At 38.4% G+C, this 24,177-nt stretch overlaps 5 protein-coding genes and 1 long non-coding RNA gene across 19 annotated transcripts in view; 3 read left to right on the top strand and 3 right to left on the bottom strand.

Moving 5' to 3' along the window:
* Nucleotides 1–39: 39 nt before the first annotated feature.
* Nucleotides 40–4,327, bottom strand: Coa8 (Cytochrome c oxidase assembly factor 8). Of its 4 annotated transcripts, none has more exons than XM_076434919.1 (4): nt 3,934–4,320; nt 3,661–3,858; nt 3,413–3,583; nt 40–173 (listed from the first exon to the last, which is right to left on the bottom strand). In XM_076434919.1, the coding sequence occupies exons 1-4, from the start codon at nt 4,021–4,023 to the stop codon at nt 84–86; spliced, it is 549 nt and encodes a 182-aa protein (XP_076291034.1). In that variant the 5' UTR covers nt 4,024–4,320; the 3' UTR covers nt 40–83. The 4 variants fall into 4 exon arrangements, with proteins under 4 accessions (XP_076291034.1, XP_076291036.1, XP_076291033.1 ...); XM_076434921.1 differs by having other exon boundaries at nt 102–449; nt 3,934–4,319; XM_076434918.1 differs by lacking the exon at nt 40–173 and adding an exon at nt 2,272–2,846 and having other exon boundaries at nt 3,934–4,327.
* A 174-nt stretch (nt 4,328–4,501) lies between these two features.
* On the bottom strand, nt 4,502–10,028 carry Marf (Mitochondrial assembly regulatory factor). Of its 7 annotated transcripts, XM_076434897.1 has the most exons (12): nt 9,861–10,028; nt 9,292–9,374; nt 8,595–8,679; nt 8,391–8,517; nt 7,803–8,196; nt 7,544–7,651; nt 7,243–7,263; nt 6,745–6,898; nt 5,921–6,669; nt 5,694–5,861; nt 5,427–5,623; nt 4,502–5,348 (listed from the first exon to the last, which is right to left on the bottom strand). In XM_076434897.1, the coding sequence occupies exons 2-12, from the start codon at nt 9,307–9,309 to the stop codon at nt 5,144–5,146; spliced, it is 2,226 nt and encodes a 741-aa protein (XP_076291012.1). In that variant the 5' UTR covers nt 9,310–9,374; nt 9,861–10,028; the 3' UTR covers nt 4,502–5,143. The 7 variants fall into 7 exon arrangements, with proteins under 7 accessions (XP_076291012.1, XP_076291013.1, XP_076291007.1 ...); XM_076434898.1 differs by lacking the exon at nt 9,292–9,374; XM_076434892.1 differs by lacking the exon at nt 9,292–9,374 and having other exon boundaries at nt 8,595–8,880.
* Nucleotides 9,635–12,143, top strand: LOC143214192 (uncharacterized). Its single transcript, XR_013010105.1, has 3 exons — nt 9,635–10,602; nt 10,682–11,084; nt 11,176–12,143. It is a non-coding gene; the product is annotated as an uncharacterized LOC143214192 (long non-coding RNA).
* On the bottom strand, nt 11,446–13,759 carry LOC143214189 (uncharacterized). Of its 3 annotated transcripts, none has more exons than XM_076434925.1 (7): nt 13,614–13,759; nt 13,168–13,389; nt 12,478–12,814; nt 12,089–12,117; nt 11,913–12,016; nt 11,662–11,811; nt 11,446–11,587 (listed from the first exon to the last, which is right to left on the bottom strand). In XM_076434925.1, the coding sequence occupies exons 4-6, from the start codon at nt 12,111–12,113 to the stop codon at nt 11,671–11,673; spliced, it is 270 nt and encodes an 89-aa protein (XP_076291040.1). In that variant the 5' UTR covers nt 12,114–12,117; nt 12,478–12,814; nt 13,168–13,389; nt 13,614–13,759; the 3' UTR covers nt 11,446–11,587; nt 11,662–11,670. The 3 variants fall into 3 exon arrangements, with proteins under 3 accessions (XP_076291040.1, XP_076291039.1, XP_076291041.1); XM_076434924.1 differs by having other exon boundaries at nt 12,393–12,814; XM_076434926.1 differs by lacking the exons at nt 12,478–12,814; nt 13,168–13,389; nt 13,614–13,759 and having other exon boundaries at nt 12,089–12,379.
* On the top strand, nt 13,731–17,043 carry Nsun5 (Nop2/Sun-like domain containing protein 5). The gene is made up of 6 exons (XM_076434907.1): nt 13,731–13,865; nt 14,069–14,339; nt 15,182–15,438; nt 15,512–15,627; nt 15,888–16,060; nt 16,131–17,043. Exons 1-6 carry the CDS (start codon nt 13,740–13,742, stop codon nt 16,892–16,894), a joined length of 1,707 nt encoding a protein of 568 aa, XP_076291022.1. The 5' UTR covers nt 13,731–13,739; the 3' UTR covers nt 16,895–17,043.
* A 3,667-nt stretch (nt 17,044–20,710) lies between these two features.
* The window catches only part of Dcx-emap (Doublecortin-domain-containing echinoderm-microtubule-associated protein), a 32,946-nt gene continuing 29,479 nt past the window's right edge, over nt 20,711–24,177 (top strand). Inside the window, exons 1-2 of one of the 3 annotated variants that reach the window (XM_076434164.1) lie at nt 20,711–22,424; nt 23,796–24,021. In XM_076434164.1, the coding sequence (XP_076290279.1) occupies nt 23,886–24,021 (136 nt within the window). In that variant the 5' untranslated portion in view covers nt 20,711–22,424; nt 23,796–23,885. The remainder of the gene's footprint in view (nt 22,425–23,795; nt 24,022–24,177) is intronic. The other 2 variants (XM_076434163.1, XM_076434165.1) reach the window with 2 other exon arrangements.

Here is a 24,177-nt window from a genome sequence, read left to right on the forward strand (position 1 = left end):
TACAATGTATCCTTTCGAAACAAATTTTTCAGACTTTTTGTGTATGATCAATTTAGATTGTAAAATATAGTGACTATTTCGGGTCACCGACGTCTCTTTAAAAATATAATTAGTCCGATCTCTGGTAACAGGTTGTGTATAAATATTCTGTGTTCTGTGGAAAGCCAATCAAACTAAAATAAGGATATCAAATATTAATATACAAAAAATGTTTACTTACACGTTATGTAATATTTTTATACTTTTTGTTATCTGTTCACGTATACATAGAAATACTAATGATAAGCATGCAGATAGCAGAACACAAGTATACCGGAGTACTGGTAAAGATGTACTACACAAAGTGCAATTTGCTGTTTTGACATTCATCAGATTTGCTGTGACCTCTGTTTCTGATACAATATTATATGCAAGTCCAGAATTCCAGTTTTCTTCGGAGAATAATGTTGCTAAACGAAAAGATTAATTTAAGACAAATACAACATAAAATTGTGTATATAACATTTTCCTCTGGTCACTAAAATTTTTGTACAATACACATTACTTGCACACAAAGCTATCCACAATCCAAATCCCCAGAGGAATAAAATATTCCATGATACATAACGTTTGTTCTTCTGTTTAATAAATTCGAAATAATGGACCATTGCATAATGATATTGCTACATCAACATTTCCCACTTCAGCTGCTGTTTAAATCGGAGTTATAAAATACGATTGTAATCAATTTTGTGATGATAGATCAATGGTAAATCAAAAGGTTACACAAGAAAAAAATAGACTGTCTATAAGGATAGTGACAACATGAATTGCATGCACTTAGGAATTGTCAATGTAAATTTAATATTCGAAACGGAGATCACATGTTGGTATTATGACAAATGTTTTGGAAACAGTAAGTAAATTTTGGAATGCACAGTATTACAGCCCGACTTGATAGTCTGAACCAGCAGCTGACAATTATTTCTAAATTGCAAAAAATGGAAGAGGAATTCGATGTGTGTCCTACTCATTTAATGTGTAAAAAGGTAATTACAATATATTGCATACTATGGACCAACAAAAAAGAATATGTTTCATTCAGTGCAATAAGCAGTATAATTTTGGTCAACTTTGCCGTTGCGTTCACCCTTTCTCTTTGGAAGAACAGTGTGACAGACTTAATTATATCCAAGATTGTATCTCGTGCAACAATGCTAAAAAAAGAGTGGTGTGCAATACAAAGACATGCAAGACTAGAAAAAGATTGCCCGTTTCCAAAAGTACATCATTAAACGCAGGTACCTTAATATTATTATCATTATATTTCATTAGAGATATAGTTAGATATTAATGAAAAGTTTTCTTTCAGATTGGACGGATTTAACGAACGATGCACAAAGACCCATTGCAGCTGATAATGTAAGATTCTAGGTAAGCCAAATAAATCTGACCAACTAAACATACGATCTTTTAAAGATAAGCAAGCAGTCTTACATTGCTAATAAAGGAATCGATATGCATGACGAAAAGGGCGAACAAACTATCCCTACGAAAGAAGGAAACCTTAATACGCTCAACCTTAAGAACTCCAAAACCACGACCTTAAAAGATCTAGATTATGATGTAGAAAGTATTCCGGTCAAGGATGATCAACTTGAAAGAATTCAAAAGGTTCCACTGGAAGTAAATCAGCTTTCTAACGTTTTATTTACAGTCGTACGATTTACAGGACCTCTTGAACGAAAGGAAACGTAACGAGGAACTAGAAAAGAAATTAGAGTCCTTGACTTGTAGTATAAATTGTTTGAAAGAGGACAGTGAGCAAAAAGCAGCCTGCTTACAAAGTGCGTTAACGACCGCGGAAGAACAAGCTAAAGTGGCATTGGATTTAGTGAAACAATCGACAAATCAAGTAGATTTAGTAAAGACAGATAGAAATGATTTGTTAAGCAAGATTTCCAAATTACAGGTATATCACTTAGTGATATGTCATTATGTAAAATATTATTTATGTCAGGATAATTACTATTTCAGCAACAGGTTGCCGAAGTTTCAATGAAGAATGCTGCTTTAACTGAAGAAAGGAATAACTTGAAACAAAAATTAGACTCGTTATCGGACGACGAGTCCAAGAGGTAATCTCTGTGGTTGTATGAATGAATATTATTATATGTTCAAGCTGTAATGTAAAAACCGCTTTAATCATACAAGATGTGAAGAATTGGAACTAGAAGTGAATAGAATGAGGTCTGCAGTGAAAGAGAAAGAAGATGCTCTCGAGAAAGAAAAAGCAGAGTTCACGGGTATGATTGCGGAGCTCACGAACGTGATTAAAATCCAGAAAAGAAGGCTATGCGAAGTAACAGGCGTGTGCAACGAGCAGCAACATGCGCTGCACAAGAAACACGAAGAATTGTCTCAGAAAGTAAGACGCCAGTTACGGGATTTCGATTGCAGTCGTTAATATCCTCTACATTAATAGAGCACTGAGTTATCGGAAGCGCAAGTTTCGTTACAATCCAATAATAACGTGCGTAAAGAAATGCAGGAGCAGATAGAACATTTAAAAGAGTGTTTGTGTGAAGAATCAAAAGCTTGCCAATGTATGAAGCAGGAATTAGAAATCGCAAGAGAAAATCATTCTTCCGAATTACGGATAAAAGAAAAGATCGTGGATGAACAAAATAAGACTATCACGAGACAGAGAAAGGTACTCTATCGATTTTACATTTTTTTTTCAGAATTGTTAAATGCCTTTTCATTTCCAGTTGCTGCACGACAGCGAGGAGATGGTCCATCAAGTCGCCAGCGAATTTGATCAACTTAGAGAAGAGTTGTGCCAAGAAAAGGAGAAGTGTAAGTGTCTGCAAATAGAATTGGATCAAATCGACAGCAAATTGAATAAGACATATTCGATGGAATGTGAACAATGTAAGTCTCTAAGATCCGAAATAGATTATCTGAAAAAGGAGAAACAAAGAGCATTAACAATCGCGAAGTTCTCTTATCAAAAATTAAATCAATCCGTGAGAGAATATCAGAGACAACTGATTTGCCAAAAAGAGCAGCATAGAAACATGGAATTGATGATCAAAAGGAAGGACCATGAGATAGGATGTTTGAAAACGCAAATGTACCAATACCATTCGAAATCTGTTCAAAGAATGAATAACTATGTGATATAGTTCGAGTACAGTGAAATTGATTGTTTGCATATGTAAAATATGTTAAAGGAAAATGCTTCAATAATTTAAGCTTAATAGATTTCCGTTGAGAAATACATTATGATGTATATATTTTATGGGCACTTCAAATAATACACTATAGATATAAATTTATATTATAAGTACACGCATTGCAATGTTGTGTAGTCTCTGGTCGAACACAAGCACAACAAGCTTTACTTGAACTTCAGCTTGGACACTCTTACCCTGATCTCGAGTAACAGTAGCTCAATGTTCCTTTTGTACCAGGCAATATTATAGTTCAAGTGAGTCCTCCAGTTTCTGTCTAAAAATTGTTTATAAAATACTGACATGTCATCCGCTGTGATCGAAGTCTTTCCCTGAGATTTGAGCTTCTCTTGAAATCGCTTACGTTCCTACAACACATTTAATATTCTAAAGTACACAAAATTTTTCTTACGAGAATCTCTCGTAGAAGATTTGAGAGTTGTACTTCTATGAAACAGGTATTGTGTCGTGTCCAAAAATTTTGATTCCAAATTTGAGTCGCCTCTCTGGTTTCTCTGTATTTCCTTTCGAGGTGCGTCTCATTCTTTGGTTTCGCGAATATTATCGGTCGCAAATTCGAAACCGGATCGGGAGGTCCTATTATGTCAGCTTGCGTCGGGGTTTTTAGGTTAGGAACAGTTTTCTGCTCGAGATGAATAACATGAATGTATAGTTTGATTGTTGAAACGTCGGTCAACATAACAAATAGTGAACTTACTGTGCTGATCAGTCGGGTTACATTGTTGTAACATTTCAATTGCGCGTAGTTACATACTCGAGCCATTTCATGGGCAATCACATTTTTCATGAACCCCGCATTTTCTGACTAAATGCTCAATACTGATACATTGATACATACTGTGCTGTGCACTATGCACCTATTACAGCGTGATCCAATTAGCTTGGAGCACCACGAATATCTTATCATTAGACTCCGATGTTTGTGCAAAATAAAAAGTTTGTGCATCACTTGCAAGAAGCAGGAGCAAAATATAAATTTACATTTTTCAATAATAATTTGAAGTTTAAATTGCACTTGCTCATTTTTGTTATAAATGCATAAAATCCGGAGTCTACGTATCATCGATGTAGGGAAAGATATCACAGGAAAATACGATGAAGGTCACATTCTTTTAGTGTTCAAGGTCATTGATGTTTTTCTTACATGAAACTATAATTTTATTACTTTCATAACGATAAACCAGGTCAAGACAAAATTCGATGACCTTCGTGTAACCTTCAAATGAATTGTACAAACAGATTAGGACAATGATTCACAAATGTAATTCTTATTCAACAAACAACCGTTTATTATTATAGTAACATAAGCTCTTTTATAAATATAATCTAATAAATCTAACAGCGGCATTATTTCATTCACTAGATAAATGAGACTCGTTCAACTTTGTTACAATATATTCTCATAGAAATCAATCGTTCATGCGTTTCGGATTCGACGCTCTTGTAAAAAAGTTCACACTTGCGTTTTCCAAAAAAAAGATCTCTGTCCAAAAAGATTTCTCTGTCAATAATTCGACAACAGTATAAACGATTAAACATAAAAGATCAATTACAAAATTCGTGATAAGTTTATGCGTCTACGATTACTATCAGCTCTTCTAAAAACAAAATATAGAAATCACTGGTTTATACAAACCGGTTTCATTAAAAGTACGGAACGACGAATTTTAGATAAGATTTTGGTTGCTTGCACTAAGACTAGAGTTTCTTTTTTTTTGTAAAAACATTCCCTCTGTATGCACAAGTTGTTGCTCAGGAAAACGCGTCAAATATTTCACGATCAGTATACAATATCTGGTGGTTTTAATTACTGTAGCATATGAGGACACATTTTCCGAAACAGTTTACGATGTTTCCAACACCGATATCTGAATCTTCGTAGTACTTCCTAATTAACGTCTCAATTATTAATTCAACGATTTTAAATACGCTGCATCGAACAAGTCGAGTTCGTTTGTTAAGTAGTTAGCCTTATTTCGTAATACTTTTGCGCTATTGGTTGCTTCCTCGAGTATTCGTATCGTACTTGCTATTTTCGTTATATCGCTGCCCATTTCGGACGTCGTTTCATCTACTAAATGGCACAGACGTGCAAAAGTGCTGGATAGCTCCCTAAATTCATAAAAAAAGATGTAATCATCAACCCAGCTATTAAAAATTAATGAAAAAAAAACAAATAACAGGACTCACTGTTGCACTTGATGACTACAATTTGCGGATGTAAGATCCACGATCAATTTCAATTTCTTTGTGGCGTGAGACACGTACTGACGTTTGAATTCACGTTCCTTCGCCGCGTTTGTCCATGTTAATCGTTCGTAAAGATATAGAGCACCATATATAGTACCAGCTACAGCTATAAGTCTCCAACCGATGGTTTTCAACATCTAAACCGAAATGGTCCAATAGAACGGAACTATATAACACTAGGAAAATTATTTGAAAAAATGATCTTACAAAACCAGCAACTATGAGACCACCCATAGTACCCTGAGACGATATAGACGCCATTGCTATTTTCGAAGCTAATGACCAGTCGTCGGACCTCGCTGGAAAGTTTGGAGTAGTCGATACGAACTTCATAGAGTCTACACTTTCTGCAGGAGACATGAGCGCGGGTGGTATCTAAAAATATATTCATATACATATATGTCATACATTATGCAGTAGCGCGATTTACTTACATCCTGCGTGTAATTAGCAATGGCAAATTTGGGACTCTGTTTCCCAGCGAATCTACTAATTATAGCTGTAATCCCCCAAGAGAATCGGAATTCTAGGTCTTCGTGGAAGTCTGCGCATAAATTATCACAATTTAGTCTATACAAAATCTCGAACGGCTCTCTTCTCGGCAAAATGTTCAGCGACATTTGTCGTTTAGTGTCCGGCAATAAGGTTGACATTTGTTCCGTCATCTCTCTCTGCGAGTTCACGATGTTCATTGCTAACGCGGTGCTAAGTCTCGCTTTTAAGTTAGAACCTAAGCCATTCTCTACGTGCGTGTGGAGCTCCCGTTTGTATATATTTAGCACTAATGGATCCGTATGAAACGGAACATTAAACTCGTCAATGAGCACCCCCAATCTATGAATCTCTTCACTCAGAGCTTTCGAGACCCTCTGTTCTACGTCCTCCACCATATGATGAATCTTGATCTTCATTTCGTGGGTCAACGCCATCAACTGCTTCTCCGTGTAATTTAATTTGTCATGAACCTCCTTTTGAATGTTTAACTGTTCCGTCTTAGTCCTCTGAGTTTGTGTCAGTATCTCGTCCAGTGCTTGTCGAATTTCGGTCGCGATGTGTTTCCCACGTTGAGAATGCTGTTCGAATTTAGTTTTCACAGCGGACTTTGAGATGCATTCTTCGAATTTTCGTTCGAAATCTTGAAACTCGAAATACCGGTTTTGGAATCCTTCGGCTAGTGCACCGTCTACGATAAAATTTCATTTGTTATTAATTATACGTGATTCGTACGATCACCGAGAGCAAATTCGGAAATCTTTACTGTGAGCTGGCTGTCCACGCTGTTCCTGCAAACGCGCTTGAAGCGTTTCCTTCGCTGAAATGAAGAAAACTCGTTCTTCAGCATCTTTCGGCGAATAAACTTTCAATTCTTTCGCCAGAAAGTCAACGGCTCTTTCTTGATGCTGTGCCCTCACCTACACAGACGTGGACCTCGAATAAGCATGGACTTACACGACAGAACGTCGAGCACAATGTAAGAAGCAAAAAGCTGTGAAACTTCCTAAATTGCTTCATGCGACGGATTTTGGTGCACAATGATCATTGCATAGTGCATCACGAATTTTAGTTATGATTCGACTGCGGATCTTTATGCAAAATAAGGAAGAAAATAATATTTAATAATCTTTCCAATGTTTTAAATTTTGGCTACTCATATTTCCCATAAATGCATAGAATCCGCAGTCTAGTTACGATCAATGACAACGAAATGAAATTTGTAACTTCGGTACAATTAATAAAGTGAAATAGAGCAACTTACCTCTTTCTGTTCTCTGACCAGCTAAGAGATAAATGGGGTATTACATGAGTTACTTAAGTAAAGCTGCCACTGCATACAGCTAATATTTTAACGGATCTATTCTTTAAACATATCCTTGTAAATAGCAAATAAATAAAATTTACATGCGAAAAATTACCGCAACTATAACGTTAATATGTAGTACCAGCTTTAATAAATTTCATTTTGCACGAGATTACCTCGTTATTGAAAAATTACTTCCAACTGTAGTTTTTCAAATAATTTGATACATTATGAAATACAAATTTAACGTAAGACATACCTGCTCGAAGAATTCTGGTTCTGAAGCAGACGCGTCCCATCGATTATTTAATATGAATATATTCGGTTTCGATAATTTTGTAGACACTTTATGGAAAAAGTTCTTTTCCTGTAATTACTATTGTTATTATGTATTCTATGCTATTACACTAGGTCAGTGTAAAAATTCCTGCCTGATTCCTCATTGTATTTTAATACAAAATAGAGCACGAACTTTTTTGCACTGTCCTAATATAAATCTAATTACCCGAGCTACTTACAGTAACCATTAAAGTAGACTCAGCATTAGCTACTAAGACAAAAACATCTGCATCCAAACAGTGTTTATCGATCCATTCGTCTAGATTCGGTGTTACATCCACTCCTGGACTGTCAACAAATACGACATCATCTCGTAACAATAAACATTTGTCCTTTGGCCAAAATATCCTAACTAAGTGGCTCTCGCATAGTTTCTCTTTGCACAGGGCATGACCCAATTGCCCCACTGATTGGACTGGTTGCTTTTCGGTCGATCCTTCGGTAATCAGATATGCGTCTCCGTTATCCGAACCTTCGACTTGTAGGAAACAGTTTGTCGTGTGTCCTATGCCACTCGGTAGAATTTTATCGCGTAACATTGCATTGATAACTGTACTCTTTCCATTGCTAGTCCTGAAACATGCGTGATATTTGGTGTAAACTTCCTTGTAAGTATTACTCTATGTATAATTTCTAGAGCTGTGTGAGAACCCGAACATGACGAGACTTTTATACGAGATTGGGATAGGTTCTCGAATATTTTCAGGAATCCCAAACCTGATGCAATAAAATGTTCGGTTTTTCGCACACCTTTATTAGTTTCGCACCTTCCGAAAAAAGCAACTTTCATGTGATCCCGCTTAAGTACATCCCTAATCCCTTTAACCTTCTCAACATAACTGGCGATCTTTGCAGCTTCTTCAGGCGTGACAATGTTATCTTCTTTTTGGAGTGCTGCAGAAGCAATTGTACAAGTTATTTGCAATTACCGTTACGATAAAGTACTGAGAAAATTATGGAATACTCTTTACATTTCATAAACCGAACGGTATCCTGCACATAATCTTCTATCTCCACAAATATGTCGTTGATCTTCTTTTTGGCCTTAACGAAAATCTGAAGAGGAGAATTGTCAGTTCGTATATCTGTTGATCGCATGTAGCTGTCTCCCCCAATCATGGACATTGTACGATTGATGTAGACAGCCATAGTTCCCTTATATGTTTATCGTGTACACAACAGGTTTAGCAAAGTAAGAAAAATATGGTGCAATACACTAGGCAGGACGTTGTTGCAGTGCACAGCATGCAGGACCAACTGAAATCATAAAAAAAGCAACAGTTAAATACTGTCTAATAACAACACTGATCTACAAGGTTTAATATAAAATATATACAATGTATTGAGAAATAAATATTTATATAGGAACACTTATGCGAAGCAATAGTGTAACACACTTGAAATTTCTCTGTACAACAACAGAAATGAAACGTAAGCTAAGTGAAAACTAAATAATAAAAATAAGCATTAATATAACGGTAATAATTGAGCAACCATCAAAATACTAAACATTTGATTTGTATAGTTTTTGTGTTTTCGATGAGATAAAAACACTGGTATATGTTCTAAATTCTTATTGTGTGTGCAATATGTATACATGTGATTGATTATAATAAAACTATCACATGTAGTAAGTACTATGTAACATTTAACACAATATAATGAAACCTTCTTGTCTTTAGTCATTGAACTGTCCTCTGTCACGATATAAACGAGTTGTAACTTTGAAAATCTTCTTTACTCCGAATCTTCTAAAAGAATTCATTCGAGCATTAGCATTAAATAATTTTATGTTAATTCTATGCTTAAACTAAAATCGAAATGTTACAATTTGTGAAATACGCGTATGTAAGTAAGTAAGAAATTTCATTCCATATGCGTTAATGCCATGTAGAAATTATGCTAGTATCTGCATTTTTTCGCCGATTGAAGTTATGTCACTTATATCTATCGTGATATTTATAAATTCTGACAAACTGATGTGTACACTCTGTGTTATAGGAATTGCAACAGAATATTTTACGTCTTTGAAAACACCTTCTACTATTAAGATGCACGTTGATTCACCGATTAGTGGAATAACGAGTATCATCTATTTTATTTTCGAGGGTCCGTGTATATGAAAAATAAAATCTGCGTAGTAAAAGAAATTAAAAATACACTTTGGACTGTTCGCCGAAATCTAACCTGTATTCTAACGCGAGATTTTCGTGTACTCTGTGGTCTTGCGTCCTTACCAAACAATCACTCTTCCTTTATCATCGTATTTCTAATTGAATGTGGATCGAATTGTGCATAAAACAGCGCATAACATTTCGCGGCTGCAAAATATTTAACGAACTAACAATTAGATCGAAGTATACTAAAATAAGTTCGTGTGCGAACTGATTGGAAGTGGTAGGAAACACGTGACGATCGAAATATTCAGGCTAATTTTCAAGTTCTGCGATGTCTCTCTTCAAAAATGTTTTAAATTCTTGATAATATTGGTTTTTCGACTATTTCTTATAAATTGCAAACGATAATAATCTTGATCTGATTGGAATTTTCTAAATTAGAGAGTTTTTTTTAAATACATTTCAAACTGACCGCTGAATAAGTGAAGTATTGAAAATCCATATATGCAAAAATCTTTGTAAATAAATAGCCTGTTCATAGAATAGACATCTTCTAATGAAATGTTTTTACAAATCAATGTTTCGAAATTACAACAAAGAATGTAGCCTGGTATAGGAAATTTATAATTATAGAAATGTAGACTCTATTAAAAATAACCAATGAAAAATTTGTAAAAAAGTTTGAATAGAAATTGATATATGATGTAACATTTATAAATTTACGAAAATTGGTAATGGGGAACAGACAGGAACAGAGCTGTGCCAATATGATAAAAAGTGGCTATACAATATATATTTAAACAATACATATAGTACATTTAAAGATTGTTTATTGCATTCTTATTGTTCCCAGAATCAGGAGGTAAAGTATACAAATATCTCGTTTGTTCTTTGAAGATCATGTTTTCCGAGATTTCGATGTCATTCATGTTTTTTAAAAGTTTTAGTATCATATGTTTTTATTCACGTGACCTTGGGTACGATTTAAAAATACATCGATAACCTTGAAGCTTTAGGGAACATGACCTTGAGAAAGATTCGTATACAATAATGATTATCCACAGTATTCGCTATTTCAAATTACAAAAAAATTTAACATTTTGGTATAAAAATCTCTATGGAGAAGTAAAATGATCAGAGAGAACATATTGAAGTTATACAAACCGATTTTGTCGAAACTTATGTGAGAGGTAGTTCTCAGAAAAATATCGTAAGCTAACGTAAATCTCTAAAATACATTTAATTTAAATTATTAGAATAATTTATTCAAGTTTTTAAGTTTTCATTTAAGTTTTTCTCCAGTCATCTTTAGAATTTGGAGTGGGGGATGCTGCATTTTGATGCGTGAGTTTGTATATTAAATTTTCTATGCTCTCAATATCAATTAGGCCTATAAATTTATCAATCACTAATCCACTCGAAAATACTACAACAGCAGGTACAGCTTTTACTTCGAATCTGTCTACCAGGCCTGGATTTAATTCTAGATTGACAATGGCTAGATCTAAATTATCCAATGGCTCTATGAGATCTATTAACTTAGGCGTGAGTATTCTACAAGGCTGGCACCAATCGGCATGGAAATTCACGATAACTGGTACCGAATTATTTAGTACCTTGCTAGTAAACTCTTGATTGTTATTTATCTGAAACTGTTTCGTTTGCTGTTGAGACAGAGAAACGCTACGTACTAACATTGATGAAAGCTTATTAGGATGGCGCAACATCTTATAATATTACAAGTATTGTCTGTACTAATTAAGTATTCACCGATGAGATGGAAGTGCTTTTCTTCGTTTAGTCAGCAACAATTACATTTGCTAACATTCCTATTTTATGAAAATATTCTGAAATATATATAGAAAAGAGAAAAATTGTGTAGTCCAGTTTACATAGAAATTACAGTGAAGAAGATACTTACTATAAGCAGTTAAGATACCCAACTAGTTATTCTAATTGGCCTAATAGATTCTGTTAGGGCAAATTTAACATATCCTATCAATCCAACTATAGACGATATAGTTAATAGTACAAACAACAGAATACGCCAAACAAATAAATGATCATACGTCTGGAAAAGAAAGTTGCTCTTGATATAATTACATAATCAAGTAGGATTTATACTGTTCGTTACATAATTTTTCTTGTGTTAGAAAATGATCATTCACATACCTTCTTCTCAGTAGAGATATATCTCTCCGTTGCTCTAGGCAAAGCAACTAGAATAATTGTACATATGCTCACAATTAATATAGCAATTGCTCCGATTTTCCTCTCTACACGTAATGTAATAATAAATATGAATAGAGCCAGTGCCCAGAGAATAAAAATAAGGAATAATCCTATACCTATTCCGAATACCAAGTTAGTCATGCCACTAGAAAGAAATTAAGGTAAGAAGGTAATTTCTAATAAAATGTTAAATTGTATTAGATAAATACAAATAGAAAAGGATTACTGAAGTGAACAGAAAATCTAATTGAAGAGTTTCTAAAGATAACAGTCTCATTGAAAGATAAGAGTACTCCAAAATTAGATTTCAAGAATAGATAGAAAAAAAATGGAAAAATGTATATTCTACGAACACATAATATACGTGCTTGTAATCTATATAATAAATCATGAAATGAATATAAAAAGTATTTTATTTACATTCGAGAAGCCGAACAAAATATTCGAAAAATAATATGTAAAAGTTACATATCCCGCTGTAGCTAGATCACGGTATAATTTATACCGTTCGTTTGTAAATTGTTGCAAACTTATTTAACGCATATCGACTGCACATCATCCCTCGAACGATGTCTGTGTTTATTTTGGTTTGGTCTTGCGAATAGTCCATTTAATTTCTTAAGTTATGATGGCTCGCTTAAACCAATGTTGATAAGCAGATAAAATAATACGTCTCAAAGAGGATCCCAAAATGTAATATACAAAAAGTCGTAAAGAGGTCTAAACTGACCCAGGAATTGCCCTGGATCGGTTTTTAGAAATGTTCGCTTCAAGAGGGGTAACATTTGACTAACATTCGTTCCTGTACAGTTCCTGTATGGGCTGTATGTTTCAACAGAGGGCTGCGAATGGTAGTTCGTTCTCGTAAGCAGTGATGCCGAAATCGTGGTACTGTGGTACTAAGCCGTGGTACGAGACCCCCCCACTATGACCTACCGTTGCCCCTACTGGCCTTCTCCAACTCGCTCGCGCGCTACACTCACCAACGTACCTCTCATATCCTAGGAGAGGTACGTTGGTGAGTGTAGCGCGCGAGCGAGTTGGAGAAGGCCAGTAGGGGCAACGGTAGGTCATAGTGGGGGGGTCTCGTACCACGGCTTAGTACCACAGTACCACGATTTCGGCATCACTGCTCGTAAGTGCTCGTAAGATTTCCAAAAACTGAAAATTTAGTAGATCATAGGGAAATTCATACCGTTTCCAGAGACCTTGAGAATAAAATGAATGTTGTATCTCTTTTGCACATATTCGAATATTTTTACATCAGTGTGCATATGATTCTTACTACATTTGTCGTAAGAGATAATACAAATTCCGGCAAGAATCATTTGTCTTGTTGAGGGCAGTAAACATCGTCGATAAAGCAGTTGTATCGAACCAGAATTCGTATGAAAGTAACTCTATCCTCCTATCTTGTCTACTCGGATAAAAAATATTTTCATTATTTTTGAGCTGAAAAAATGCGCCATACAATGGTAAATTGTCATTTGACAACACAATCAATAAAGCATTCCGTTGAAAATGGCTCAAAGTTTTGTTTCTGCAGCTTTTGCAAGACTGCTCTGTGTTATAGCGCTACATTCACAGTTTTGAGTGGTTCCAATTTCCATTCCATTTTCCATTCTACTGCATTCTATTTACCTTGAGCAATGATTTCACTCTGATAACACGAGGCGCTCATCCACGTGACGTTTTAATGATTTATAGGATATTCTGTAATTATATTCAATTCTAATTCACACGTAGCTTCGTTCCTGATGCAATAACATGCCTGGCGGGTTCGTACACTCCATCAAAGTCCCGAGACTTTACAAATCCGCAGCGAAGGTTGTTCAAGAGGTTCGCGAGAATGGTGGCAGCCTGAAGTCGTTGATTTATCAACAAAGACATCCTGTAAGTGAATATTAATCTAAAGTATAATTGGCAAACGATAAAATAAACACGTTATATGTGAGTATTCACTGAAATGCCGAATAGTTCGGCGCACTTTTAACCATCTCAGTTACTGTTGAATCACGTGGTTCTCGGGTAATTTTGAATGTATTTCACTATTATATCGATCATAATTTTGTCTTATTTTCTATTTTATAATGTAGAACACCTCTGCACTGTATTCGCTATGCTTGAATACATTGCAAAAAGAGGAACAGTTGAATCGTCTTTTGATAGAAACTGGTATATTAACGAAAGAATCTCGTCTGAATCCATGGTTGGCAAAAATATTTATAACCGAACTCCTGTGGGGTAAAAAGGCCATAAACACCGAGTGCAAGCCTGCTCAGTCTATACTCAAATACAAGACAGAACTGTTGGAAAAGTTGAACTGTTCTAGCGCTATAAAAGCACTCGAACCACCTATCAAAACAGGTAAAAATGATGCTGTATTCATTTATTAATAGATGCGTATTATTTTTACAGAAACGGATGATTCCTGTGTAAAGGAATTCATAACTGAGTCGAGCCACGCACTAGAGATATAGTAGATGTTTCCTTTGCATAAGGGATACAGAGAACTGGATTGATGGTTCTAATCATCCGCAACAACCGAATACTTTCTAGCCGGCAATCTAGAATAAAAAATTTCCTATCTTATGTGCGCAAAGATCGGCAAAAATCGAGTGATAAAGAGACTCTCCACGAACATAATAGAGAATCGCCGGTCATGAATCTTGTACACACGTTAGGAACTTTGTTCCTATATAGCGTCGCGATGTTCACGTTGCCGTTCGCTGCATTTTTCAGTGTACAGCATTTTATAAAGGCTGAGTTCAATGTTGATAGATTCGTGGTCAATTGCATTTCTGTATTTGCGGCTGTGGTTACAGTAAATTTAATAATAGCTTGTTATGTCTATCAGGCTCTTCACGAGCGTGTTGACGATCCGAACACTGACGAAATTTTGAATCAGCCTACTAAAGAAAGTCTTAATAAGAAAGTTGACTAAATAAAAACTAAAAATGTAACAGATATATTACAATTACAAAGTTGCTATATATAGATATAATATATGGTGGTATTTAAAGTATGTTAACAACATATTCATATATGTAACAATCATGTAGTTGACTGTAATTTGTATATTTTTTTACTATAATTGTTGCGTTTATGATAATGCCAGTATTGAATATACTCCAGTATGTATTTAACAATAAATAGCTTAGTCAGAGAGTATGGTTTTTAATTTATATCCATTATCTCTTCTTTTCCAGTGCGCAAACCGAGATATGCTCGTGTCAACACTTTGCTGTTGCCATTGAACGAGGCGATATCTAACTTCGTAGAGGAAGGATGGTCGCTTCAGTCAAGATGCTCGAATTATGCCGCGCATCTAACCGCCGTGAAAAACTTAACAGAGCCAAATTTTATACAAGATTTTCATATCCCAGAATTACTAATTTTCCCACCTAACACGACTTTCCACGATCATGCCGGCTACCAAAATGGAGAAATCGTTTTACAAGATAAGGTAACATTTGTAGCCGGTGCAAATAAGCCCCTCGTTGTCCATTGTACATCGGTATTTATGTTTTTTCTTTCAGGCTAGTTGTTTTCCAGCCTACTTATTAAATCCTGAACCTGGTTCCGTGGTGCTGGACATGTGCGCTGCTCCAGGCATGAAGTCATCGCATTTAGCTGCTCTTTTAAACAATCAGGGGTATGATCATCAATAGATTGCAGATACTTATGCATTTATGGTTTCAAAAAATTTTCAAAAAATGCTGGAACAATATTCCACAGAATTTAGTACGATTTTTAATTATTTCAGATGTACAGAAACTACTATCACTGAAAATAACATTTTACATGATTCCACTTTCTTAAAATGATTATGAAAATTGCATAAACATCAGCAGTTTAGTCATCAACTTTTTTTCACGCAAATACAATGGTGTTAGTTCGTTTTTATGTTTGCAGGAAGGTTTACGCAGTGGAGATAGATGAACGACGATACACGACTCTGTGCGAACAGGTAAAAATTACTAGCGCTTCCTGCGTGGAGACTCTTAACAAGGATGCATTGACTTTGGAGACAGAAGACTACTCTAACGTGGATTATATCCTGGTTGACCCAACTTGTTCCGGTTCAGGTAAATTAATATAAATTTTGTTTATAAACGATTCAAAATATAATTGAATATACAATGTTTTTATTCACAGGCATGCTGGACAGACAATTGGTCCACGGCAAAGAGGAGTGTCCTCCACACCGTCTGAAACAATTGCAAGCATTTCAAGTGTTCCTCTTGCGACACGCTCTCCTGAACTTCCCGAACGTAAAGAGGGTTGTATACAGCACCTGTTCCATCAACCCTGAAGAGAACGAGCAAGTAGTAGATGAAATTCTCGGGAACATTGAAGACGCCTACAAATTGGTATCCGTCAAGAACAAATTTAAGAACGACTGGAAGAATTACAGTTCGCTGGAATACAACTGCTCCGATAACTGCCTGTACGCTAATTCTGAACAAGATTTATGCAATGGCTTCTTCGTTGCGGTGTTCGAGAGAGACTTCGACGTGCCTTTGCCAGAATACAAACGCAGAGGAGGCAGAGTGAATAAAGAACAGTCACAGTTGAAGGAAAATGGCAACCCGAACGATGAGAAAACGGGTTCCGCCCGTAAACGGAAGAAGCGCGGACAGAGGAAAAGCTTGAACAAGAGTCAGAATAGCATTATGAACATTTCTTCCGACTCGATCACGATTATCGATGAGCCACCGAACGAAGATGACAGCATTAAAGTGTACGACGGCGACGAAACTGTTGGAAATGACGATGACAAGAACGAAGATCACGATGTCAGTCAAACCAATGGAGATGTCGAAGAAAACGAAGACTCTTCCCCGGCGAAGAAAATTGGAAAGAAACGGAACCGCAAGAGCAAAAAATTGTCTAACACTCCGAAAAAGAGAAAGGACTAACAGATTAATCAGACAAGAATGTTGTTCGCTATTGTTTAAAATAATCTGAAGATTTTTTATATTGAGTCAGCAGAAGCAATGTGTGAATAATACACTGACATATAAATTTACTTAGAAAACTGTGTTCTTATTCAAACAGGGCCCTTTCACTCGGGCTTCTAACGCGATACTTTCTCGGCTATTTTTACCGCTATTTCGGATAAGATCGGCAACTGTTATCGACAGTGTCGCGCAACTTCTATGTTTTAAACGGCACGAAATCCCTGGCACGCACGGCACCAAACATTCTAGAGGGTTTGCGTCCTTCGGGGCTGGTATGGACGAAGAAGTTTAGATAGTGTCCTCTTCGTAGCGTCACGTTATCCTCGTCGTATCACGACTCGCTAGCTCAAGAACGTCCTTCGAATAGCGCAACAATTCTCCACATGTAGCTCTAAACATGATGTTTTCCGAGGAAGCTCCAATTTTTCTTTCTTTTTTAAATTGTCTGGTACCAAACATAGAAATCAGGGAGTAGGAGAATGTATTAGGTATTAGGATAGATAATTATTGCATTATTAATAATAAGAGATAGGGAATAGAGAATTGTGTGCGATATGGAAGAGTGAATGATATAAGATAAATTGTAAAGCAGGCTCCATTTCTTAACCGCGACGTCGAAATTGAATAAATATATAAAACTTAGGGACCAAATATCAAGAGAGTTTCGACGCGATGGGGATTGTTCGTATCACTCCGGTAGACCTTATGACGAACATGATGTTTCCTCGATGCGCGATGAAAAATATCTCCTTGCCACGTAGCCAGGCTTATCTGTTTCTCCCAGCGAAATGCATTCGGTATTACTGCTTCCACAGTTTGTCGCAGTGACGTGCAAGGTCTTGGATATCTGTTGATAAAGCGGCCGCTCGACTTTGATCCTACCCGATAAACCAGCTCTTATGGATCGTTGTAATATTCAGTGATAACCGAGCAATGATAATTATGGCCCTGCAGGCGCGTGCTTATGTTGTTAATGGGGTTACTGGTAGCGAATCAATCTTGGCCGAGCGCGACTTGTTCTTCCTGTACCATTGGCATTAGCATAAGTATGATAAAGCAAAATATAATTCTGAAACTACGAGTGCGGTGATTTGATAAGGACAAATCACAGGCCCACGCGGAACCTACGTGTAAAGCAAGGGCACTTTAAGTTGCGAGCGGTAATACACTGGACCTCGTAGTTCATTCGTATTTATATTTCACTTACGTTTTCGCTCAGATTCTTAATAAATAAATAGCTGAAAGCAGCTTGAGTCGTGGCTGAAGATTGATCAGCAAAGGGGTGCAACTATAGAGCCTAGATAAACTGGTTTTTCGTCTCTTGACATTTTTCGTTCAAAAAACTCGAGGAAAAGACCTTTCAACATCAGACGGAGGGATCGACGAGAGAAATGTAATTATAAAAGGCCGTAATTCAGGAGCGATGCTTATTATTGCGCGAGTAGCCGGGGTTGGCCTGCCAGAGGGCGTCGATTAAAACTCAGAAATTCGTGGCACGTGGCTTCGTGACATTCGTAGGGGGCGGAGGGGCGGAAAGGGGTTGGCGGTCGGATATCGTCGTAGGTTTTTATCTTCATCGAGCACGACGTTATAAGAAGGCTCTCTCGAGCTGTAAAAGAAAAAGAGCGATCAGGAACAGGCTTTCGGGCAACGGCCCCTTCCAGCTTTATTGCAAAGTCGATAGCGGGCGGCCGGTGTGTTTGCCACCCCCGTCTTTTCACCTGGGGAGGGAAAAGTCTACGGTATCACGTGGAGAGTCTGTCAGAAATGACCGGCACACGTTGCCGTGCGTGTGCGTCCGCCGCCCAATGGGAAACGGCTCGCTTGGCTTCTTATTCCTTGACCGCCCGCCATCCCTTGACTCGCCGCACCGTATCGGTTATGTGACTTCCGTGACAAGGAACTCGTTGACCTCCTTGGTCACTTCGCGCCGGTTCACGGTGATTTCGAGCGTGGCACAAGGCTCGCTCGCTCGTCCATTCGATTTTTTCCTATTCAGGTATCGCTGTTTTCACGCTGTTTTCCTCTATCAACCTCGATTGCTGAGCATTTTTATTTGTTCCGCTGCAATCGTAAAAGCTGTATGAATAATTCTCACGCGGCACGGTTCTCTCGACTCTCAAATACAACGGTACACTCTTTTATCGCTTAATGCTAGTCATTTTTGTCATAAATGCATAAAATCCGTTGACTGCTTTTTTTGAAGGAAATTGTAGGACGCAGGTCTCCGAAATCCGAGGAACGCTTGTTTGTTGGAGATCGAGCACCACCTTTTGTTGAGTTTTCATTGCCGCTGGTCATCTTTAAAATATTTTCTTCGTACGGCGAATAGTCGATACTTCGGTAGGGTTTGCGTGTTCACCGTGGCAGCTGGCTGACCAGATTCGTTCCTCGACCACTTAAGTAATCGAGCGGCCGAGCGGCTCGTATATCACGGTAAGCGTGAATCAGCAGGATTCGGTGAACGCTGAATCCGAACTTTCCCTTCGGATTGTTAGAATCCTTGTCGATTCGCTGTTTCAAAACCTTGAGTAATCTCCTCCGCAATCTATCCTCTAGAGCCGACAAGAGAAAGAGGTGGAACGCTACCTTTACACAAAATAAAAATCCTCCATTGTAAATTAAGTAAAATCCATAATCGCCGAGAATTCTGCTTTTAATTTCGCTACGCTTGCTAGAAGGCTGCTAGAAGAGCGTCCGAGCGCTAAAAAGAAATAATGTAATCGAAAGTGTGGTAAATATTCATGTCCCATAATTTTCATTGGCGAATTCGAGATCGCTGCGGCGAAAGGGAACCACCAGAATGTTGCTGTGGCATTTTGCGTGCAGGAGATTGCTATTTCTCCGAAGCGTTTCGTATTTAAACATTTCGAGCGTACAAGCGTGGCGCATTTGCATAGGCCGGCGAAGTCTGTTCATAAATTTAAACGACGCCGGTCAATTATAATCTCGTTTGAAACGTTTGAGCCGCGTTACGCCCGTCCATTCGATATTTCCTCGTAATAAGAACGTGGACGTTGAACAACGTTCATTAATCCGTCATAATCAGCCGAGGGGAAAAAAGTTTGATCGGTTGGTCGCGCCGCGTGAATTTGTTCGAGGGCGTAATTCGACCGAAACTGGAGCAATACGATCCGCAATTATGAGAATAATTTGTCGAAAACCGAGGCTACGAGACTCCCTTCACGCAATTCGTGTTCCATTTCTTTGCTTCTTTCCTCCTTTTTTTCCTACGACGATACACGCCCTCGCAGTTTGAATTTCTTCGAGCAAGAAAACTCTTATCGGAGAGCAGCTAGGATGATTAGCTGCATGAAGCCTGAGAATTGCAGGACGCACGATATGAATACAAGATACAAACCCGGCGGACGCGAAGGTCGAATAAAACGGCCGTGCCGCGCCGGTGTTCCACCATTCTCTGCATTATAGAAAAAATTTGCAATTGAAACGATCGCCGGGAAACGAGAAGTGGCACATTACACCGTTTCCGTGGCTGCCATAAATTTTCCGCTTGGTTTTCTCGCCGCGAGCTCACTCCTCATCGACTGCACGCCGGGTCCGCAGCTGCTTGTATACACAAGCAAAATTAAATTCCTCAAGTATTGGGAGTAGAGTACATAATCCTCGACTTTATCGCCGAGACAGTAATCTGTACAATGAAAAATGACCGGGGTATTATTGTGGCGCACGTTTATGTGGAAACCAGCACCCAGCGTCATCCACACCGGGAATTAAAAGCGCAATAATACGCTTTAAGTTTTTACTGATTTTTCCCACTATATTTTACGCAGGCTGGTGAGGTTGCATATGGAAATACAATTGAGTTGCACAATGTTTCAGCAAGTTCTGAAATAAAAGAAATCGAAAACAAGTCCGGAGGGGTTAATGTAACCTTAGAATAGCCGAGCGATTGGCGTGTTGCGAAGGGGTTGAAGCGCGAAGGTTGATAAGAGGATGGCGAGTTAGAGACACATCGTCTGGATCGAAAGATGCGGCTGGCGATTCGGTGGACGAGGCTTGCGCGCAGGGTGCCCGGCAGGTGCAACAAGTTCGGTGCTCGTTTCGCCGGCGTCGGTTCACTGACACGGGCGTCGATGCCGGCAAACGTCGTCCGGCAGGAGAACGAACAGGGACGTCGACGTCCACGACGTCTACGACGACGACGACGACGACGGCCACGACGACGACAACGACGGCGGCGCCGGGGTAGCATGGTTCGTTGCTGTCTCCCTCCGAGCGACACACTCGACGTCGGGACGCCATCGTCGAAGGACGCATGAATATGTATACCGGCCGGTGTTATCTCGCATCCGAGTGAACCCTCGGTGTCACTGGACGATCCAACCCCGCGTTCGCTCGTCGGTTTTCTCGTTCTGTGCTCATCCAACTCGTTACACGATTATGTGTGACTACGCGACTCTATACGCGCGAGTGCCAGGATTTCCGTAAGAGCTAACATGTCCAGGAAATCAGTGAATTCAAGGACTCCTCGCTACCTTGCCACGGATCCTTTCGCGAACAGTGATTTAGATGTTAACCAGTTGGGCTTTTAGAATAGATTTTCTTCGATTGGAACAGGAGCGTGAAACCTGCGTGGTTCCTCAAGGTGTGTCGGTGAACTTCCGGTTGAACTTCCTTGCGATCCATCGATCCGTTTGTGAAGACTGATTTCTACAAACGTTGATGAATTTATTGTCTACGTCGAATTTGAGGGAGTTCGTTCTTAAAATAGATTTCAATTGATTGGGACAAGAGCTCGAAGGCTACCTACATGGTTCCAGCAGGTATACTGGTGTGTCCTTCCGGTTGAATTGCAATGCATCAATTTGTGAAGACTGATACCTACAAATATTTATAAAATCATTTTCATGAACGAGTTTATTCCTTTGAATAGTTTTCCTAGTACCAATCAGAGCTTAGGAGCTCATGGTTCTTCTTTATCCGCAAGCTAGTGTTCTTGACCTTACAATTAGTTCTAGCCCTGAAACCGAGCGTTGACTTTCTAGAAAATTGTGAAATGGTTTCGTCGAGTGCGCACATTTTTCGAGAATATTTTTGCGAGTGAACCTGTGACTCGGTGCTAAACCGGAAGTAAACCCACCAAGGCAAAGGCCAGTTGGAGAAAGGTTTGGATTTTCGAGGCAAGATGAAGACAGCCGATCGATCGATCTGCAGTAAACTGCGGCTGTAAAATAAAAGTGCATCGTAAGCGTGGGACCTCCGATCGATCGGGAATCCCCGGTAATCACGCGACACGTGGACGTTCCGCTACCGGCGTGCCGGAGTGCAGTTTTTTTTGTCGTTGCGACCGGGTTGCATAAAATTGGTTCGCGTTAAAAACGGTGGAACCTTGAATCTTCCCGAGAGGAAAACTCCTGGAACGATCCATCAAAGTTTTGACGGGCGATTTTACGGGGACGAACACGGTCTCGAAGGGAGCTGGCTTCAGTCCACCATCGAGGTATGCTCGGGCAACACCTCCCACGCGGTAACATTGATCGACAATTACTTATATTTAATTAATCCGACGTAACATGTAAGTTTATATTATTTTACGATTCACACCGGTGTCGGAAAGTTTGGAATTGTTTCACGAAGATAAGCTTGCTAACGCTAGGTTTACAGAGTACTAAAAGTGACTGTTGTACATCGTTTTATAAAAATGTGTCTATCTAAATTTCTAGCCATTTTCTTGTAATATACTTTACAATCATCTTTACAATCTCAATAGTCGTGAATTAAAAATTTTAGAACCCGTAACCCTAAGTGTTAAGTCAACAAACTTGATAATCTACTGCTTAACTAGTTATTCTTAATTTGTAGGAGGTAACAATTAAAAGTTTAATGCGATACGAAAAGTGATGTAAAAATCTGCTGAATACGTTATCAGTAGACTGCGGATCTTTATGCATTTATGGCTTATAAAAATCTTCAAACAATGCTGGAGTATTAAATTCAACAGAATTTAGTACGATTTTTATTTCTTTTGGATCTGCAAGTGCTATTACTAATGAAGAGAGAATTTTATTTTGTACCATTTTCTTAAAATTTGTCTATAATAATTGAAAATTGCATAAACATCCGCAGTCTAGTTATCAGAGTTCGGAACTTTCGGCAGGCACTGTACGCGAAGAAACTTTTTGCAATTTTAATTTGCTATAGCCGCTGTTATATTTCCATGTATCTCGATGTGCAACGGTAACTTTTTTCATTTACCATTTCAATTAACAAGATTTCCATCGACTCCCCGGTGTTTCTTGATTCTCGCGTTCGTTAAGCTACATTCATCATTGATTTGTGAATTGCAGAAGTGGTAGCGACTTAATCGATACACTTATTTGCGAACTTATCTACAGAACCTACATATACACTACTTCAAAAATATTTTTTCTTACATCGAAGGAACATTATACATAATTTTGTACTTCAATCCTGGAAGAAACTATGGTTTTTAAAAGCATCTCATTTTTAATGCAGCGATATAGATTTGACAAATCCGCCGTACAAAACAGGAAAATAGACAGAAATCGATAAAAACGTCCACTTTTCAAGGATCATTTTGTAATTTAAATTGGTTTCATTGTTGAAAGAGATTAGAATAAATAAATATTGTAGATTACGAGTATCATTTTCCATTTCTCAAAAATTAAAGATTAAAGATAGAACTCGATTTAAAAATTGGCTTCTGTACAGTCATGTAGGCAGCTTAATTAATAAACATGACAAAATAATTATAACGCACATAATGCTCCAGAGATTCAAGGAACTGTCTGTACGTTTCGCATCGCGAAAAGAATGATAATTCGGAGACTTGAACGCCGGACAGACGCTAATGTTCGGCGGATTCGGTTCGTTCCAGGACCGCCTCCTTGATCCTGGTACACGGAGATCCTACTGAGAGTAGGAGGGCCAAGGGGCGAGCAGGGCGGAAGGCGGCGGCCTTGCGCCGATGATCGCCGCTGAAAATCAGCCGAGTTTGCGTGCCGGCTCCAGGCTGGGGCAGTACGAGGAGGTAGCGGGCGACGGAAGTGTGGGTGGCGGCAGCGAAGGTGGTGGAGGCCCCGCAACCACTACCTCGGAGCCAGGTGAGAGAGAGAGAGCCCAGCTAATTACCTGGCGAGATTGCGATCATCCTCGCTGAGAACCACACACGAAAAACCAGATCTCCCGGCTGGATACCCCTGTTAAACCGACTGGCCGCCCCCGGTCGCTTAATAACTGCGCCCCTGATCCCATTTATG

This window comes from Lasioglossum baleicum, chromosome 12 (genome assembly GCF_051020765.1).
Source record: "Lasioglossum baleicum chromosome 12, iyLasBale1, whole genome shotgun sequence".
In the NCBI taxonomy this organism is placed as follows: Eukaryota; Metazoa; Arthropoda; class Insecta; order Hymenoptera; family Halictidae; genus Lasioglossum; species Lasioglossum baleicum.

Excerpts from the sequence above, each read along its gene's own strand:
- LOC143214189 (XM_076434925.1), bottom strand. The coding sequence starts at position 12,113 with ATGACTAACTTGGTATTCGGAATAG. Across the intron at positions 12,017-12,088 it reads TAACTTGGTATTCGGAATAG|AGAGGAAAATCGGAGCAATT; the intron begins GTATAGGATTAT and ends CATTACGTGTAG. Across the intron at positions 11,812-11,912 it reads ATATCTCTACTGAGAAGAAG|ACGTATGATCATTTATTTGT; the intron begins GTATGTGAATGA and ends TTTCTTTTCCAG.
- Nsun5 (XM_076434907.1), top strand. The coding sequence starts at position 13,740 with ATGCCTGGCGGGTTCGTACACTCCATCAAAGTCCCGAGACTTTACAAA. Across the intron at positions 14,340-15,181 it reads CGAACCACCTATCAAAACAG|TGCGCAAACCGAGATATGCT; the intron begins GTAAAAATGATG and ends CTTCTTTTCCAG. Across the intron at positions 15,628-15,887 it reads GCTCTTTTAAACAATCAGGG|GAAGGTTTACGCAGTGGAGA; the intron begins GTATGATCATCA and ends TTATGTTTGCAG.
- Coa8 (XM_076434918.1), bottom strand. The coding sequence starts at position 4,023 with ATGAAAAATGTGATTGCCCATGAAATGGCTCGAGTATGTAACTACGCG. Across the intron at positions 3,584-3,660 it reads ACAATACCTGTTTCATAGAA|GAACGTAAGCGATTTCAAGA; the intron begins GTACAACTCTCA and ends AATGTGTTGTAG. Across the intron at positions 2,847-3,412 it reads TACTGTTACTCGAGATCAGG|ACACTTACACTTCTCCTTTT; the intron begins GTAAGAGTGTCC and ends TTCTATTTGCAG.
- Marf (XM_076434892.1), bottom strand. The coding sequence starts at position 8,772 with ATGGCTGTCTACATCAATCGTACAATGTCCATGATTGGGGGAGACAGC. Across the intron at positions 7,264-7,543 it reads AACCAGAATTCTTCGAGCAG|CTGGTCAGAGAACAGAAAGA; the intron begins GTATGTCTTACG and ends TTTATCTCTTAG. Across the intron at positions 6,899-7,242 it reads TGGTCAGAGAACAGAAAGAG|GTGAGGGCACAGCATCAAGA; the intron begins GTAAGTTGCTCT and ends ACGTCTGTGTAG.